The sequence below is a fragment of the Zeus faber genome (genome assembly GCF_960531495.2).
Source record: "Zeus faber genome assembly, chromosome: 5".
Classification (NCBI taxonomy): domain Eukaryota; kingdom Metazoa; phylum Chordata; class Actinopteri; order Zeiformes; family Zeidae; genus Zeus; species Zeus faber.
The window spans coordinates 33,211,236-33,228,704 of NC_137192.1; the positions used below are offsets into that span (position 1 = coordinate 33,211,236).

Consider the following 17,469-nt stretch of genomic DNA (forward strand, 5'->3'; position numbering starts at 1 on the left):
ATGTGTGTGTGTGTGTATATGTGTGTGTGTGTGTGTGCGTGTGTGCGTGTCTGTGCGTGTGTTGCAGTGTGGCGTGTCGTGTGATCAGTAAAGATTCTTCTAATTCTTCCTCTTCTAACTCTTCTAGTTCTCTGGGGGAGATGGTATTGTGAGGACGTCGGGCTCCTCTCGTGATGCCAGGAGGCGAAGCAGCGTCTCCCCTGCCTCGCCTCCCCGCCCCCCCGAGGTGCATCATGGGATGCGGGACATGGGGCGCTGTGTGGCAGCCCCTGGCTCGACACGTCGTGCAGCCCCCCCGACTCGCTTCCCTCTATGCGCCGTCCCTTCTCGATGGGGTCGTTTCAACTCTGAGTTTCAACGCCGGCTCCGCAGAGGCTTCTGTGTCTTTGGGAGGAATGATCGTCCCTTATTCTTGGGCTGTTTGAGATTCACAAGGTTTGTTTAAAAAAAATAGATCTACTCTCCGGCAGCGATCAATGTCCGTGGGACTGCGACAATAAAGCAAGTCCTGTGGTGTGGACATTACAATACACATTCAAATCCTCCAGCCATGTGTCCAAGAGCATCACACAGCGGGCGGGGGGGGGGGGGGGGAGTCTCACTCTGAATATATTCTTTGTGTCCGTTTTCTCCCACTTTTCTGAAAAACCTCTGTTTACATTCCACCAGCTCTGGCAAATATCAGGACAAGAGGTCGCTAAACAAAATCTGACTCATAACAAATTGCCTGTGCACAGACTCCAGTGGGACAGGAAGTCACACACCACCAACTCTGTCAACACAACTGTCATCTCCGATGGTTTTCGATCAGCCTGATCTGAAATCAAGAAAGCGGGGGGGGGGGGGGGGGGGGGGTCCCATCAGTTGGAAGTTAAAATGTCAAAGAGAAGCGAAGGGGGGGGGGGGCGGAAGACTGAGAGATCTTTGAGACCACACAATGTCCGGTCTTCGGAGCGATCTCATCATTGTTGCTCATTTTGGAGCCGCAGAAAGGCCTCCATTGTCAAGGCCCAGCGAGGGACGCTGCTCTCACGTTGTGCAGGGACAGTCGGAGGCTCGGCCCCGCGGCGGAGAACCGCGGGATGGCGGCTTGTCAAGGTCGCCGCCCTGACCTCCGCTTCCTGCTGGCCAGAAAGAGCCATTGTACTAGGGGCTGCATGGGCCGCGGCGGACCCCCACGGACCAGCATGGCCCAGCACGGACCAGCACGGACCAGCATGGACCAGTACGGACCAGCATGGACCAGCACGGACCAGCATGGACCAGCATGGACCAGCACGGACCAGCATGGACCAGCAGGGACCAGCACGGACCAGCATGGACCAGCACGGACCAGCATGGACCAGCAGGGACCAGCAGGGACCAGCATGGACTGCTCCACTCTCTCTCGCGCTCAGCTACAGTGGTGCCTCCTCGCCGCTCTTCCTCCAGTGCTCTCCATTCATGAGTTGAAGTCGCTCTCCACACAGAGCCGGCTTTGTGTCTGTCCTCTGTGACTCCTCTTATCTCCGCGGACCCCGGGTTGGTCTGACCACGGGCACGGGCCAGACGGAGCGGCTCTCCCACACTCCCGCGGCGCATGACGGAGGGGAGGGAAACAACGGATTTATTGCTTCCTCGCGCCCTTGCTTGTCCATCACATGAGGTTCTTTGAGGGAGAGGCGGGGGCGTGGAGATGAGGCTACGGACGGGCTAACGACCACGCCGAGCCTCAGGGCAGGCTTGGCAGCGTGAAAAGGTTGCTGTCTCCTGCTCGGATGCGTACGCGCATCTCCTCGTGCGAATGAGCGCAAGAACGTCGGTGCGTTGCAGCACTGGTACAGATCCCAAATTGGCGACGGTCAGGTCTCCGCCGCAGATGCCGGTTAAGGCGAGTCTCTGACCGAACGGCGCTGCTGGAGTTGACGTCGCTGTTTGTCTATAAACACGCACACACACACACACGCACGCACACACACACATACACACGCACGCCGTAAAAAGGGTTCTGTGTGGATGAATGGCGAGTGACACTTTACTCAAAGCGTCTTGTAGCAGCGGAGGCATGAAGGAATGTGGAGGGTTCCTACTATACCAGGCTTTGGCAGCATCCGCTGGGATGGTTTGGGGGAGATTCACTGTCGTGTTTGTATTAAATGTTTTGGAGCGTTTCCAGAAGCAGTTTTGCAAAGTGCCAGAGAAGCCTGTGGCCAGAAGGGGATTTATTTATTTTAAGACACAACTCCCCGACTATAAATGTTACTATTAAGAAAATAATTACAGTGTGATAACGCGTAACCTCTCGTCGTCTGAGACGGTGGTGCTTTCTATGACTTTGCCTGCTTCGCTGCGTCCCATCCTTGCACAAAGAAAGAGGAAAAAGTGTCTTTCTGTGAGAGCGCAGAGGCAAGAGGCCGAATAGGAACGAGAAACAGAAATAGCTGGCTCCGTAAGCGAATGCTTTTCCCGTTACTGGCTGTGGCGGAGCCCCCCCGCCCCCGCCCCCGCCCCCGCCCCCCCTGGTTTTTCCCACAGCAGAGCACAGTGTGGATGCGAGGGAGGAGGCTGAGGCCGCTCTGCTGTGGGAACGGCCGCTGCCGCAGGGGAGCGCGGCCGCGTCGCTGAGCCAGATGTGGAGGGGTTCCGATGTGACCCGGCGCCGGACGCAGAGCTCACGTGCACGTTGGGACCTCATAGGAGGAATGGGTCACGTGTGCACGTGGATTCCTGAATTAACCGGGGGGGGGGGGGGGGGGCTGAGATTTATATCGCTGTATTTTAGATCGGAAGCCAGCTTTGTTTTAGATCATCAATCAATCAGAGAAGGCAGGCGGTAAAACACATTTTGAAATACGACAATACTAATGCAGGATGGTTTGAGGAGAATTTCCTAATGGGGAGATTGCATAAAATAAGTTAACTTTACTAACCCCCAGGGGAAAATTCAGGATGTAATTGCTATATATGGACCTATACACTATATATGCACCACATGGATATATAATAATGGATACTAATACATCCCAAAACCTTAGTAAACAGTGAACGATAACAGTGGCAAATCTTTCTTTTAGGAATACTCTTATCTATAATCACACCATTATTTCTTGGAGTGTGTTATCCTGCACCGTAGCACTATGGGCTTTATCATTCGCTTGTGAAGCAGCCAGTTTTAGCAAACACAGGAAGTTGGGCTTGACCCAAGAGGCCGTGTTTGGCCATGAGAACCCGAGCACGGACTCCTGGGACGTCTCCCCCGTGTCACCCCCCTGTTATGCTTTCCATAAACCTCGTAGCCGAGCTTAAACCGAGCAAAGGCATACAAACATCCGTGTGGTGTCCAAATAAAGCCCGCGTGCTCTGCTCTCTGTTATTAAATGGCTACAGCGGGGAATGTTCTGAGGCGGTCAGCTCAAATACACTGTGTGGGATCGAAGCGGCGACGCGTCCTCCGGACGTGAAGTGGAGGAAGCATAGCCGTAGATCACCTCTTAATATCTGTCGAGAACGCGTAGAATTCTAGGCGTCGTCAAGGGGCTATCAAGTCAATAAAAAATAATCTATTAATGGAACCCTTGTGAATCCCAGAGCGGGATACGAGGGGGCGGGGCTGCCTGCGCTGATCCAGAGCAGGATCGCTCCAAGTGCTGAGCGAGGGCCCGTCACTGAACTGCTCCGTCTGACTGATTTTATTCACCCCCCCCCCCACCCTACCCCACCCCCTCGTACGGAGAGACGGGAATTAATCACGTTCCTGCAGTTGTCAGACTGCGCACCCCCACCCCGCTTCCTGTCCGTTGCCTCCTCCGCTGCAGTCAGCAGCGCCGAGAGGAAAACCTGGTGTTGTGCGCGGGCGTGCTCAGGTCTCCTCGCGGAGGACGCACCCTGACGTGAGGGCTGCGAAGGAAGAGACCTTTGGTTTTATGGACCTGATAGTCCGTCTGAGATGGAGCGTCTCCTCGGGCCGAGGTTTAATCTCCTCGTTCCGTCTTGGCTCCCCGAGCGATGGTGGACGCAGTGCGCCGGGCGTCCGTCCAAGCCGTAACTCATGCGTTTCAGCGCTCCAGCCGGGCCGCCAAGACAACTCGTCTCAATAAAGCCTATCTGAAATCCGGTTGCACAATTTAGTCTGCACACAGTTATCCCCCCCCTTTTTTTTTCTCCCCACTGGTGTCTTTAACGCATAAAAAGAGAAGGAAAGGAAACAGATTGCGGCGTCGGTGTCCCAGTTGCTTTTCTTCACCTCTGTTGATGAAATTTTGAAGGGCTCTGACCTAAACTCAACTTTCACCATTAAACCACGTCTGGATCTCGATGACTTGACACTTGGTCATTCATGAGAGGGGACCCCACCGCAGATATTCCGACTGTCTTATTGGTGCATATTGTCTGATTAGCATCAACCCAGTGGTCCGGGGGGTGGGTGGAGTCGCCTGGATCGCTGCGTGGCGGGAGCAAAAACAGCCAGGGTTTTATTTTCTGGGCCCAGAATTTTTCCACCTCTGCAAATATTTACGCTGTGCAGCACTATTGTTCACGTTGGTAGGAGCCCGCTTTTTGTGGCCCTGATTTCCATCTCAGTAAGAACTGCATCTAAATAAGCATCTTACAGCATGTGTTGTTTTTACCGCATGCTCTCTCTGTACGCGTCTTGAAAACCCGATTCCGAAATGAATTTCGCTTTGCGTAATAAATTTCCACATCAAAAGTTTTACCTTTGTCTGATTTCTGTGAACTGACTTTAAAGGATTCCTTGTCCTACTTCCACCGAATAGGTGGTGCATCTGCAGCTCCGGTACAGATGTGGGGATGTGCTCCTGCACGTCCCGTCTCATGTTGCCACGTTCCTTAGCAGCAAATCAAATTCTCTGGAAGATTCCCAGAACGCTGCCAAGGCTTCTGACAATAACGCCGTGTGATGCTGTTTTAACTCTTTAACGCTCACTTCCAGATGCCGGTTTCCCGTCCCGTGTGCAGAATCCATCCAGACTAATTGGAGACATTGACGTCAAATGTGCCCGGACATTAGAGGCAAAACAACAGAACAATGTGCTGTGCTTTCTGCTCGAGTCACAAGACCTTTCATGCTTGTAGCGCTGGATGTGAAAGGGGCATTGTTGTTCTCCATCCTGCACCGGGGCGTCCTCGCTGTCTTCGACCGAAGACGCCCCGAGCCCTCTCTGGGGAGTTGCCGAGACCGATGACGGGGGTTGAGGTCAGGTCGCCCGGCTGATAAACTTCACAGCTCGAGGCCGTTCATCCATACTGCTCTCACTCAGCTATCTCAGATGGCTCGCTTTCTTGGGAACCATGGAATAAAGAGCTCCTTAACCTCTTTTAACCTCGATTAAGCCTCTCAGCCCTGAATTGCCCCTAAATTATTGTTAACTGCAATTGCCAACCGGGTTGGCGGGTCGCCGGTGGGTTAGTATGGGGGTGTGGTTGGCCGGGGGGCGGCCGGGCGGGCTCTTGCCGGCCGGGCTGGAGTCGGCTGGCGTCCAGGTGCCCTGCGCTGTGCACGCCGGGCTCCGTGGATGGGTGCTTGGGGCTCGCGGCCGTGTGGGCGTCTGGTCGGCTGCAGTTTGGCGGGCCTCACCCTTGCGTGGGGTGTGGGTGGGCATGGGGGCCCTGCTGGCTCACCTGCGGGGCGGGCGGTTCGGGCGGTTCGGGCGGTTCGGGCGGTTCGGGCGGTTCGGGCGGCGTGTCAGCGCAGGGCCTGGCTCCAGGCCTGTGGTCCGTGCCTGGCCCCCACGGCCACGGTTCTGCACCTCCGGCTGCGTCTTGTGCCTGCACTTGGGGGTGGGTTGTATGCGTGCGCCGCGGGGGTGCCGGGTCTCCTCGCCCGGGGCCGGGCGTGGGGGTGGCTCCGCGGGCTCCCGGCTTCTCTGGGGACCCAGGGGTCTTCTGTGGCTGCAGGGCGGGGTGCTCGGAGCTTTCCTGCAGCCGTGGGGGGTCTACAAGGCTGCAGGGCTCGGGGCCCTTTCCGCTGGAGGCGCCACGACATAATACCAACCTTAAACACATACAGTATATATACAGAACCAATTGGGATAAGTCCTGTACACTCACTGGTGGACACCTTACTCACACACACACACATATAGGCGGTCTCATCACACAAACCACACACACACACACACACGCGCGCGCGCACACACACACCCACACACACACCACCAACACCTGCTTTGAACGCACCCCAGCTTCCTCCTGGTTGCATCCCTCTCCTTTCCTCCCTCATTTGCTGCCATGACTATGACAGGAAGAGGCCACGTGACCAGTTTTCCTGGACCTAATTAACTGCATTTTCAATACATGTTGTCGACCAGTGTTTATGTTTTTGTGTGAATGTTGTTTGGTTCTATGTTTATTTGTCTCACCCGTGGTGACTCTCCTCCTCTTGGAGTAGTGATCAGTTGTTTATAGATCCCAGACATGATAAATAGTTCTCCAAAGAGGGGGGTTGGTGGTGGTTCTGTGTAACAACAAGCTGTGCTCTTGTCATCCTACAGCTCGTCCACAGGACAGAGTTATTGCAGCAGTTCTTGATGATTTAAGAATGAATAAAGTGTTGCATTGCAGGTTGAGAAGTTGAACTCCACTTGCAGACTAACTCTGTCCTGGATGCAATGGCACAAATACTCTGTGTTGTATGCCCAGCATGCTGGTTTAAAACAGCACAGGTTTAAAAATAAATAAATAATCATAATAAAAAAAAATTGCTTTGTTCATTCCCAGTAGTGGCATTACCAGTGATCAGTGATCATAAATAATCACTTGGAATTTCTGATCTTTGAAAAATGATGGTTATAAAATGGAAATATAACTTGATGCAATGGCATTGCAGAATTTGCACTTTGCAAAACCAAAACCATTATTGGTTAAAATAGCGGAAGCTTCATAAATGTAGAGCGCAGCAAAACTTTACCACATGGCAAATGTTTTGTTTACCAAAACAATAATTAGAATGTGGCTGAGGGAAATATGCAGTTGACAGACAGCAACAAGTTTAGAGATACTGTACCAAGGAGTCCGAGTAAAGCCTTTCTAGATAACCATGAAGTGACAAACATAATATGAGAATGAATTATGGGATTGGGCCGTGCTTTCCCACTGAAAGGCCCAAACGTAAGGAATGGGCTCTTTAGGGGGTTTTAATGCCTGGTGACCTTCTTTATATGTTGAAAAGTATGATTAAATGTTAGGGTCCAAATTACTTTTTATTTCAGCGACGCTCTTCCTTGGCACCTTGACAGTTTGGAACACCCCACTCTTGTTGAAGCATTTAATGGACTTGTTGAATAGGTTCATTAGCGTGTGAATGGAAAATTGTTGAAGGATTACTGTCGCCGTGAAGACTGCTTTCCGCCATTTACACACTAATGTCTCCGGAGCGATGTTTGTTGTCGCTGCAAAAGCAACACGACGACCCGTCTTGTCGTGACTCAGATTTAACAACAGCGGCCGTTAGAAAGACAAACGGCCTCCATTCAGTGTCATTCAGTCACAGCCGCCGATGTAACTTTTATTTTTTGTGTCCCGAGAGGTATTAAGTGGCCTTCATTATGTGCCATGCAGTGCCCCGTTCACCGGGAGTTTGCAGAATTATATCTGCTCAACTTGATCCGTCCGGTTTGCCAATTCAAACAATACAATGCCTTGATTGTGTGCCGTGCTGTGTGTGGTACTCTGTGTTTAAAATGATAGAAAAATGTGAAATTTTGAAAATATAGCACACACACACACACACACACACACACACACACACACACACACACAGACACACACACACACACACACACACACACACACACACACACGTGATTGTATTATTACCCTTCGAGCAGCGAGGCTCAGTAATTGGTTAATGTGCTGCTTCCTTTTCGTCCTCATCCCATTTCCATTAATTACGTTCGGGACAGGAGAGAGGAGGGGAGGCTATGGATTAATGCACTTCAACACGGCATATGGCATCTTCCAAAATGAAAGTCATCAGTATCGCCAGAAATGACTCCCAAAACAGATACCCTCATTAGAAGGGAGTGCTTTAATCACTCACCTTTTTTTTCCTATTATTATGGTCTTTGGACATCATGAGACTGGGAGTTTTCTTTGTTTTTTTCCCCTTGGTTTCCATCAGCGTCAACGTTCGGTTGTGTTCGGTTGAAGGCTCACTCTTTCCCAGACGGAGCGCAGGGTGTCGGCCTGCCCCGGAGAGCCCGACCAGAAGACAGAGATAAACAGGCCGAGACAAACGGCCGCGGCAAGCGCCGTCTCTTCCCTAATCCCACACGCCCTCAATATCCGACATGATTGGTGGGGCTGGCGGCGGCAGCGGCCGTGATGATGCCGGTTGGGAAAACAGCTTACCTCATCAATTCAACGCACCATTTCTCATCTGACCTGGAGACTTGTGAACCAACTAGACAGGCACAGATCAAGATAACCTTATTTAGATTAAGGGGTTTAATTCCCTGGTAACCCGCCTCGGTGCGCTGGGGTAGGTTTTCCTCCAGATTGGAACGCTCACCATTAGGCGATGTGTGCGGATGAGTTGGCAGCACCTGTGATCCCGGACCGAAATGAGAGCCTTTGTGTCTCATAAAGCAAAGAGGAGTGAGAACATCTGCTTTACCTTCGCCGGGTCCCGACCAAGTGCAATTTGCATTTAAAAGACACTTGGAAATATGCTTTTTGAAATGGGACTGTGGCATGCTTCGAATTTGACTTTAATGCTCTTATTAACGTGAGGAATAAAACTGCGCACCTCCCATTTCTATGTAAGAAGTACACAATATTTTTAGTAAGCAACGCTTATCTACAAACAACGGATGCGCGAACTGGGCGAACTGCTCATGAACAAAGATAAAATCTAGTTTTTGCGGCCTCTTTAGTCGACCCATTCAGAACTCCTCTCATCATGTGTCTGGTCGTGAGGAAGCAACTTGTGACAGTAATGCACTGTAATGCAACTCAGGTGACCGCGGTGGAACCGCCACTTCATTCCAATGAAACAGCTCCTCGCTGCAAGTCTCCTGGGAATTGTGTTCAAACAGAAGTCGGAGGACCTAGATGTCACGAAGAGTGTGCTGCTCTATAGCCTGTGAAATACAGCAGGTTTAAACGTTACCAACAAAGGAAAAACAAAAGCCCAGGTTATACCAAAGTTTATGAAAACATCTTTATTGCAAATAGCTTAGAAGACAAACGTGTCATTTTTGCAATATAAAAAATAAAGTGACTCAAGAGAAATTGTCCATTCTGTACATTGTTTTCTACAAAGTATTGTTTTTCAGATGTATCCAATGATGTCATTGCAGATTATGGGCTGCCTGCTGCCTGACTTCATGAGAGCAGTGAAATGGTAAAAGTCCGTATTTAGTTCATGGAGGCCTGAGTGGGACTGGTGGAAAAACGGGGCTTTGGGCCGCGACTCCCCGACCGGACAGGAGAGACGTTTGGGGGCGTTGGAGGTCCTGTTGACGTGAGAAGAGTCCGTAGACCTCATCCTCACTCTGCCCTCTACGCTTTTGGAAATCCCTGCCAGCTTTTTCCTCATGTTGACAAAGAAGCCCCTCGCCAGTCCACGCCCAGAGCTCGGCTTCAGTTCGACGGGTTCGGGGCAATCGGGCAAATCCATCCAGTTCTGGATGAGGTCGGCAAAGCTGTTGTCCCCGAGAACCAGCGGCTGGCGGTTGCGCCCCCTGGTCAACAGAGAGTTTGTCCAGTCCTCCGGGTCGCCGGCCACAAACGACGTCCACGTCTCCAGGCAGGCGTCCGAGGTCGATTTGGGTCTGGTCCGTCCACTCGAGGCGGCCCGGTTGGTGCGAAGGCAGGCGGAGGAAGAGACCCTCACATTCCTGGTCCGCCTGAGAACCACCCCTTCATCCTGCCACGAGGCCTCGGAATAGCCCGAGTCAAACTCCAGGCTCTTCTCGCTGCCGGGGGAGCCCAGCCGGCTGCCGGCCTCGTCCTCCTCCTCCTCCAGAGGGCTGGCCAGGCAGCAGGCAGAGTCATACGTACTGGCAGTGCTGGCGTCCGACGTCCGCAGGCGGGCGTGAAGCTCCCGGCGAAAGGCTTTCTGTTGAGACACCCGGACCACCGCGCGCTGGTGGTGGCGGCGGCGGGAGGAAGCCGGGACCGGGGCGGCGACGGGGTCGCCCGGCTCGGCGGCGGGGCAAGTTCTCCGCAGTTGCTTCAGATCCTGCAGGGACCTCATCATATACTGCATCTGCTCCCGCAGGCAGCCGCCGGAGTCGCGTAGGCAGAGCTGCGTGGAGGGGAGACGGAGCGTCAGACAGTTTTCACTTACACGTCACAGGAGGCGGAGCGCGGGTGCCCTCCCTTACTTGTTTTTGTGTTTGTGTTTGGAGGGCAGGCTCGGGCACGCCGGCTGCGCGTCGCGCTTGCGCCTATTCACTATCAAAGACAACGCCTCACCGCCTCGTTGCTATCTGGAGGCGTCACACACACCGAAACGCTGGTAGAAAAACACACTCCGAACGGGGGGCACAGCTGCGGGGGGGGGGGGGGGGTCTGTGCCTAATCGGTGCCTTATCCTCGGTGCCTAATAGACACTCACGTGCGAACGGTTCAGAAAAGCTACTTCGGCGGAAGCTGCGACATTCCTGCACGGATCTGTATCAGTACCTACGTAGCCGATATGAGTACCAGAGCACCGAGGGCCTCTGCCGTCATGAGCATTGAAATGGGGGGGTGTGGGGGGGGTCTTTCCTGGGCTTTGACGAGGCTCAAAGTGCCTGCCCCTCGGGGGGGTTGGGGGCGTGACACGCCCACCGGGGAAACGAACGCTCTCACTTCCTCTGCCGCCGAGGCGCAGGGATCCCGCGCCGATTGGTCAAAATCAGCCGATGGGCGACGCCGGCTCCCTCTCAAAATCAAACAAAAAAAACTGTAGGAGCTTGCGTGTGTCAAGGTGGGCGCCTCAACACGTAAACCATGATGCCTGACCTGAGAACGCACCGAGGCATCCTGAGCTTTTTATTCTACGACGGTTTTTATTTATTTTGTTTTACTAAATCAATACGTGAAAGTAAAACCATCAATTGGAGAATGGACACAACTTCCCTGGGAGGATGCTATGAAGTGGGCGTCTGTGGAGTGTTTCCACTCCACGGAACAACAGTGTGATTTGGGAATATTGGAAGGGTGGACTGACCTGACAAAGACACGCAACCAAAAACACTGACGTCGAGGTCAGTCAGACCCCCCCCCCCCCCCCCCGCGGAGCGTGGCGTCCCGACCACTCCGCTCCGCGTCTCGGAGCGGAGTGGAAATCCAGCCCAGTATTTGACCCGAGACCCGGTGCTCCCGCTTGGCCCCCATCGGAACCCGCCACGCGCCGCAGGGAGTCGGGGGACGCGGTGGCGGCAGGACAATAAAACGTTTCTCCGCCGGAAACTCCCAAGGCCACCGACGCACCGGAGGGAACGACAACACCGGACCCTCCGGGAGGACGGGACGGGAGCGGTTCCTTCCACCCCGACGTCTCCAGCACGTGCTTGACATGTTTTTGGACAGTGTGTAAATCAGTGTTTTTTTCTACCATTGGCAAGAAATACTGGCGTGCGTGCGTGCGTGCGTGCGTGCGGGACGAGCTCGGTTTGTTCTTTGCGGTCAAACAGGCGCAGAGTGCGCAGCAGGAGCCTCACTCACCATGTTTCTGCCTTTCGTCCAAAAACTGAGTCCAACTCCTGCGGCGCAGACAGAGATGAGCAGGATCAAAACAGAAGAAAGACGGAGGCGGCGGAGTGTCGCTGTCCAGGTCCCTCACCTGAAAAGACGACGGGGGGCCGGCGGGTTGGGGGCCAGTTGGGGGCCAGTTGGGGGCCAGTTGGGCTCCCGGTGACGCGCCGCGGGTCCGGTGTGCGAGCGGCGCGAGGCTGAGGAGCAGAGTGGCCCCGCGGCGCAGCGCGAGCCCGTTTGTAGCTGCACGCGCTGGTCGGAGAGTCCGAGGCAGCCAATCAGAGCAGAGCGCAGCGGCGCGAGGGAGTCTGCGGATCAACCCCCCCCACACACACACACACACACACAACCACACACACACACACACACACAACCACACACACACACACACACACACACACAGACAACCACACACACACACTGACTGGCACCCACGCGCGCGCACGCACACACACACTGACTGCACTCACGCGCACACACACACTACCACACACGCACACAACCACATACACACTCACACACACACACATTGACTGCACTCACGCGCACACACACACAACCACACACACACACACACACTGACTGCACACACAAACGCACGCACACACACACACACACTGACTGCACATGCTCGCGCACACGGACACACTGAATGCACACAAACGCACGCACACACACACGCTGACTGCACTCACGCGCGCACACACACACACACGCTGACTGCACTCACGCGCGCACACACACTACCACACACGCACACAACCACATACACACTCTCACACACACACACATTGACTGCACTCACGCGCACACACACACAACCACACACACACACACACTGACTGCACACACAAACGCACGCACACACACACACACACTGACTGCACATGCTCGCGCACACGGACACACTGAATGCACACAAACGCACGCACACACACACGCTGACTGCACTCACGCGCGCACACACACACACACGCTGACTGCACTCACGCGCGCACACACACACACACACACCCTGACTGCACACACGCGCGCACACGCACACACTGAATGCACAGACACACACACACTGGCTGCACACACACGCACACTTGCACGCGCACAGCTCTAAGGTGGAAGTGACGTGAGGTGTGTCACAGTAACGTCGTCCCAGTATTTTGTGAGAAATTCCAAAAAAGTTTGCGTCACGTGAAACACGTTGTTGTTTGTTTGGATGTTTCGTTTTGCTCCGTTGAGCAGCAGCTGACGCAGCAACTTTATTTGAGGTCGAGCTGATATTACAAAGATTTATGTTGTTTTATTCACATTAGCTTTGTTCATTTGTCATCTGTCTGTCTGTCTAGGTCTGTCTATCTATCTATCGATCATCTATCTATGTCTGTCTGTCTGTCTGTCTATCTAATACATATCTATCTGTCTGTCTGTCTATCTATCTATCTGTCTATCTGTCTGTCTATCTATCTAGGTCCTTCTATCTATCTATCTATCTATCTATCTATCTATCTATCTATCTATCTATCTATCTATATGTCTGTCTGTCTGTCTGTCTGTCTATCTATCTATCTATCTATCTATCTATCTATCTATATGTCTGTCTGTCTGTCTGTCTGTCTATCTATCTATCTATCTATCTATCTATCTATCTATCTATCTATCTATCTATCTATCTATCTGTCTGTCTGTCTGTCTGTCTGTCTGTCTGTCTGTCTAGGTCTGTCTATCTATCTATATATCTGTCTGTCTGTCGTCTGTCTGTCTATCTATCTATCTATCTATCTATCTATCTATCTATCTATCTATCTATCTGTCTATCTATCTATCTATCTATCTATCTTTCTATCTATCTGTCTGTCTGTCTGTCGATCTGTGTGTCTGTCTGTCTCTCCTTCCCCTAGCGGCCCGTTAGGGAAGTGCAAGGGCCCCGCAAAAAATATATTTTATGTTCTTTGCATCTAAAAATGTTTAAGTAAGTAAATACGTAAATATATATACACACACACACGCACACATACTCACCCTCACTCAGAGTGGGTTTATTTCTGGTGAAGTTTAGACTCTTTGGCAGCAAATTCGACGCCAAAAGTTTGAGTCACATTTGTGAAGCCTAACTCTGCACCCCAAAACACTGGCTGGTGGGCGTGTGCATCGGCCAGAGCTTGTTGGCCAGAAGGGTTTGGGAGCCCTTGCTCCAAATGCCTCGGATGGAAATGAGGTGATTAGGAGCCCAATGGGGCATCGAGCTTGTTGCCATGTGCACGTCCATTCACACCATTCAACAGATGTTAACGCCTCGATGGCTCCCCATTCACCTGCAGATCATCTTCATAACAAATGACCCATGAGCCCGTGGGCGCGTGCAGCCATGTTGCATGTTGCATGTTGCATGTTGCATGTTGCATGTTGCATGTTGCATGTTGCATGCCCTGGCCTGCTTCAACCCCTGGCCCCACTCGGAGCCACCCACCCGTGCTACTGTCCTGTTGAGACGGAGAGACCCTGAGCAACCACGGTAAAACACGCCACACACCCCAAACCACGATGAGCATACGAATGACACAATTTTAAACCAATTTCTAAAGTAGGAAAGGCCGAGAGGAACCACAATATGAAATACATAGAACCCAAAGGCTTTAACGTATATAATAATAATAATAATAATAATAATAATAATAATACCAGTCTCCATTAAGATCCATTAGGCCCCGTGCCTCACAAAGTGCACCCACTTGAATGCGTGATCATTGAAAAACCAGCCGCCCATACATCCCTGCTGCCTAATGTACACAGGCACATCCAGCAGGTCTAATAGGACTGAGGAAGGCCTGGTCCTCCATCCCTCCATTATTTGTACCGCCCCCATTCTCCGGGCACCTCCGCTTCGGAGGAGCAGTTTGTCATCGTGGTGTATGGACTCCCACGCTTTGAACACTATCACCGACTCACCCCCAGATATGGTCGGAATTAGCTCTCGTATTACGGGCGAAGATGTTTTTTTTCTACAGACACGGGTCGTTAGAAGGTTGGAATATTTTTTTGTCGAGCAGTCTGTAAACACAGAATACCTATATCCAGTGCAACTGCGTATCACGATTGACATTTTTCATTTGAGGAGGATGAGTCTCAATGTCATTAATAACTGAACATAATATTTGTGTGGTTTGACGCCCATACGTGGCCCATGAAGCAACAGCGCCCTCTAGCGACACCGCTGCTGTAAGTGTTGAGAAGAAAATGAACGAGAATCGGATCTAACGCACCCGCTTCCTTCCCCTGAAGGACATCCCAATAAAAAGAAAAATGACTGTTTGTTCCCCTCACCTGACATTGAACTCATCACCACACACACTATTACCTCGAAAGTTAGATGAAGGGTCTCCCCACAGCATTTACCACCTGTCCCTTATATCACACCAATACTGACGACCGGATTGACCTCCATCCATGACTTACATTATGACTTTCATCATAAATTGCAAGACCGGCCCATGTTTCAGTCCCGTCGCCGTGGGCGGTTGTTTTCACCACGTAGGCCTTATCACACAACTCGTCCTTCATGGCCGCACATTCTTAATCGGAGTTCACAGGGATCACTGCGCCCTCGACTGTTTAGGTCAATGCGTTCTTATACGGCGTGTCTTGGGTGCGGTTTTTATTTTTATTTTGAATGAATGCAGCTGATTGGACCCCACTGCCGTGTCCATTCTCCAGGCTGCAGGGCCCCTGGAGGCGGCGCGCTCCGGTTACCGGGAACCTGATCCAGGTTTTGTTGCCGTGGCGACTGGCTGGAGGGAGTTCTGACTGCTCATCACCGCGATCAGTTGGACTATTTCAAAACACTGACCAATCACTATCCGTCTGTCTGGACATTTGATATGTTGATTTGAATCATTACTCAAAACGTCATGTATTACCACTTTAAAACAGTAGATACAGTATACTTTGTCACAGGCCGAGTGGTCATAGAAATCTTGTTTTTTCCGCCTACTGCATTATTTTCCAGACAGTTTGGTGGCGTCCTCAACACGTGGAAAATGAGAGCAGGATGAAAGGACGGTGTCTTGGCTGAACTTAGGAATCATTTCTTAACAGAGGAGCAACCCTTTCCAACCTACATCTCTGTATTTCAGAGATATGTCTCTACATTTGGAGGTTAGACGAGAAACCTCAGACCCCACACACGTTTACCTAAGGTGGAAAGAACTTTTTATACACAAGATATAGTTTAACATATAATCTGTGCGAATAAGGTTATATTCCTGTACAATGCATCCTTTAAATACAAATGTAACGCACACTCACTTCATTATTATCATTATAGACATTTTGTAGTTTGGCACTAGGAAGCTATGCTCGAAAAATGAAATGTAAGGCGCTTGAAAAAATGTGTCTAACAATCACAACAACACTCTAGGAAAGAAAAACAGAATATGCAAGCATTAGGTGAACTCTACTTTTATTTAAATTAAATCATTTGACTTTATGCATTTGAATATTTACCAAAAACACTAACCTTTTCTTCTTAATTAGATTTCTCTCTCATTAATAATCACTATGTATCCTTAGGCGGTATGAAGAAAATGGAAGAAAAATAGAGGCGCACAGTAGGTCAGACAGTTCTGATAAAAGCATATCTAGGAGTCGGTTGTAAACTGAAGTGAAGGCACAAACATACGGCAACAGACATGGAACTTGTACTTTAAAAAGCAAGAGAATGTTAGGTACGTACAAACTACAAATATCAGTTAGAATTTTGACATAATCTCCCCCGTGTGAATTCTTTTTTTTTTTTTTTTTTTATCCTTTTTTTATTTAATTTTTGTAGGAATGTTAGGATAGTTTGTGCAGAATACAGAGCTAACATAATTGCCATCTTGAGACATGCAGAACAACATCTGGTTTGGCTATGAATGACAAAACTTATGTAAACAATATATATTTATAAAAAAAAAAAAAAAAAAAAAGCACTTTCCTTTTTTCCCCCCGATCATATTTTGTGTCCATGCCTGTGCTTCAGTTTTAAAAATAAGTTCGAACGTGATTAAAAGTTTAATAATTTTGCACATCAGAATTTCTAAAATAAAATGAACGCATTTATATAAAAAGTTTTCCTTTCCCTCTAGTAATTGAAAAAAAAAAGAAACAACAACGACGACAAAAAAAAAAATAAAATACAATAATAAATGTTGATTTGTGGTCATAGCCCAAAGAGTTATGAATGCGAGTAACTGGATCAGATGATATTTTGATATTCTGCGAGGCTCGTTGAGCTTTCACTCTCTTAGGTGTCTTTAGAAAAAGCAGATCAAAGCAGAAATCGTGGTTGGATAGTGCAGTCATTCACCGTGCGAACATTTCCCATCTGGTCGTCAGAACTGCTCAAGTAATCTGGCAGGGGCACACAAAAAACAGGAAAGAATGAATACAAGCATGGAAGGAATCGGAAAAATGCCAAATCCAAAGTTCGGCGAGCCCAGCGCACCGCGGTCCGTCGCCCTGAACTACGCCGCGATCGGGGTATGTTCTGGCATCCAAAAAATGACATTCAAGGACTTTCAAGTCCTTTTTAAGCACTATATGATCATTTTCAGGGACATTGCGCAAAACAAATATAATCAATTCTCAATGTGATCTTTATTCATTCAAATATTATGTAATTTTAGTCTCATTGTCTATTATTTATATTAGTATATCTACAGTACAGTATATCTACTATTAATCTCATTGTCGACTGTTAAGTGTCTATTTCCAGCTGGATTCCATTTACATGCCGATCATAATTCAAGT

General features: G+C 50.3%; 2 protein-coding genes across 2 annotated transcripts in view; both read right to left on the reverse strand.

Moving 5' to 3' along the window:
* Positions 1 to 9,194: 9,194 nt before the first annotated feature.
* Positions 9,195 to 11,712, reverse strand: LOC307230908 (PAK4-inhibitor inka1-like). The gene is made up of 2 exons (XM_080001400.1): positions 11,656 to 11,712; positions 9,195 to 10,249 (listed from the first exon to the last, which is right to left on the reverse strand). Exons 1-2 carry the CDS (start codon positions 11,656 to 11,658, stop codon positions 9,272 to 9,274), a joined length of 981 nt encoding a protein of 326 aa, XP_079857526.1. The 5' UTR covers positions 11,659 to 11,712; the 3' UTR covers positions 9,195 to 9,271.
* A 4,387-nt stretch (positions 11,713 to 16,099) lies between these two features.
* The window catches only part of LOC307230974 (guanine nucleotide-binding protein G(i) subunit alpha-2), an 86,776-nt gene continuing 85,406 nt past the window's right edge, over positions 16,100 to 17,469 (reverse strand). Inside the window, exon 9 of the mRNA XM_080001481.1 lies at positions 16,100 to 17,070. The gene's annotated coding sequence lies outside the window, so the exon portion shown is untranslated. The remainder of the gene's footprint in view (positions 17,071 to 17,469) is intronic.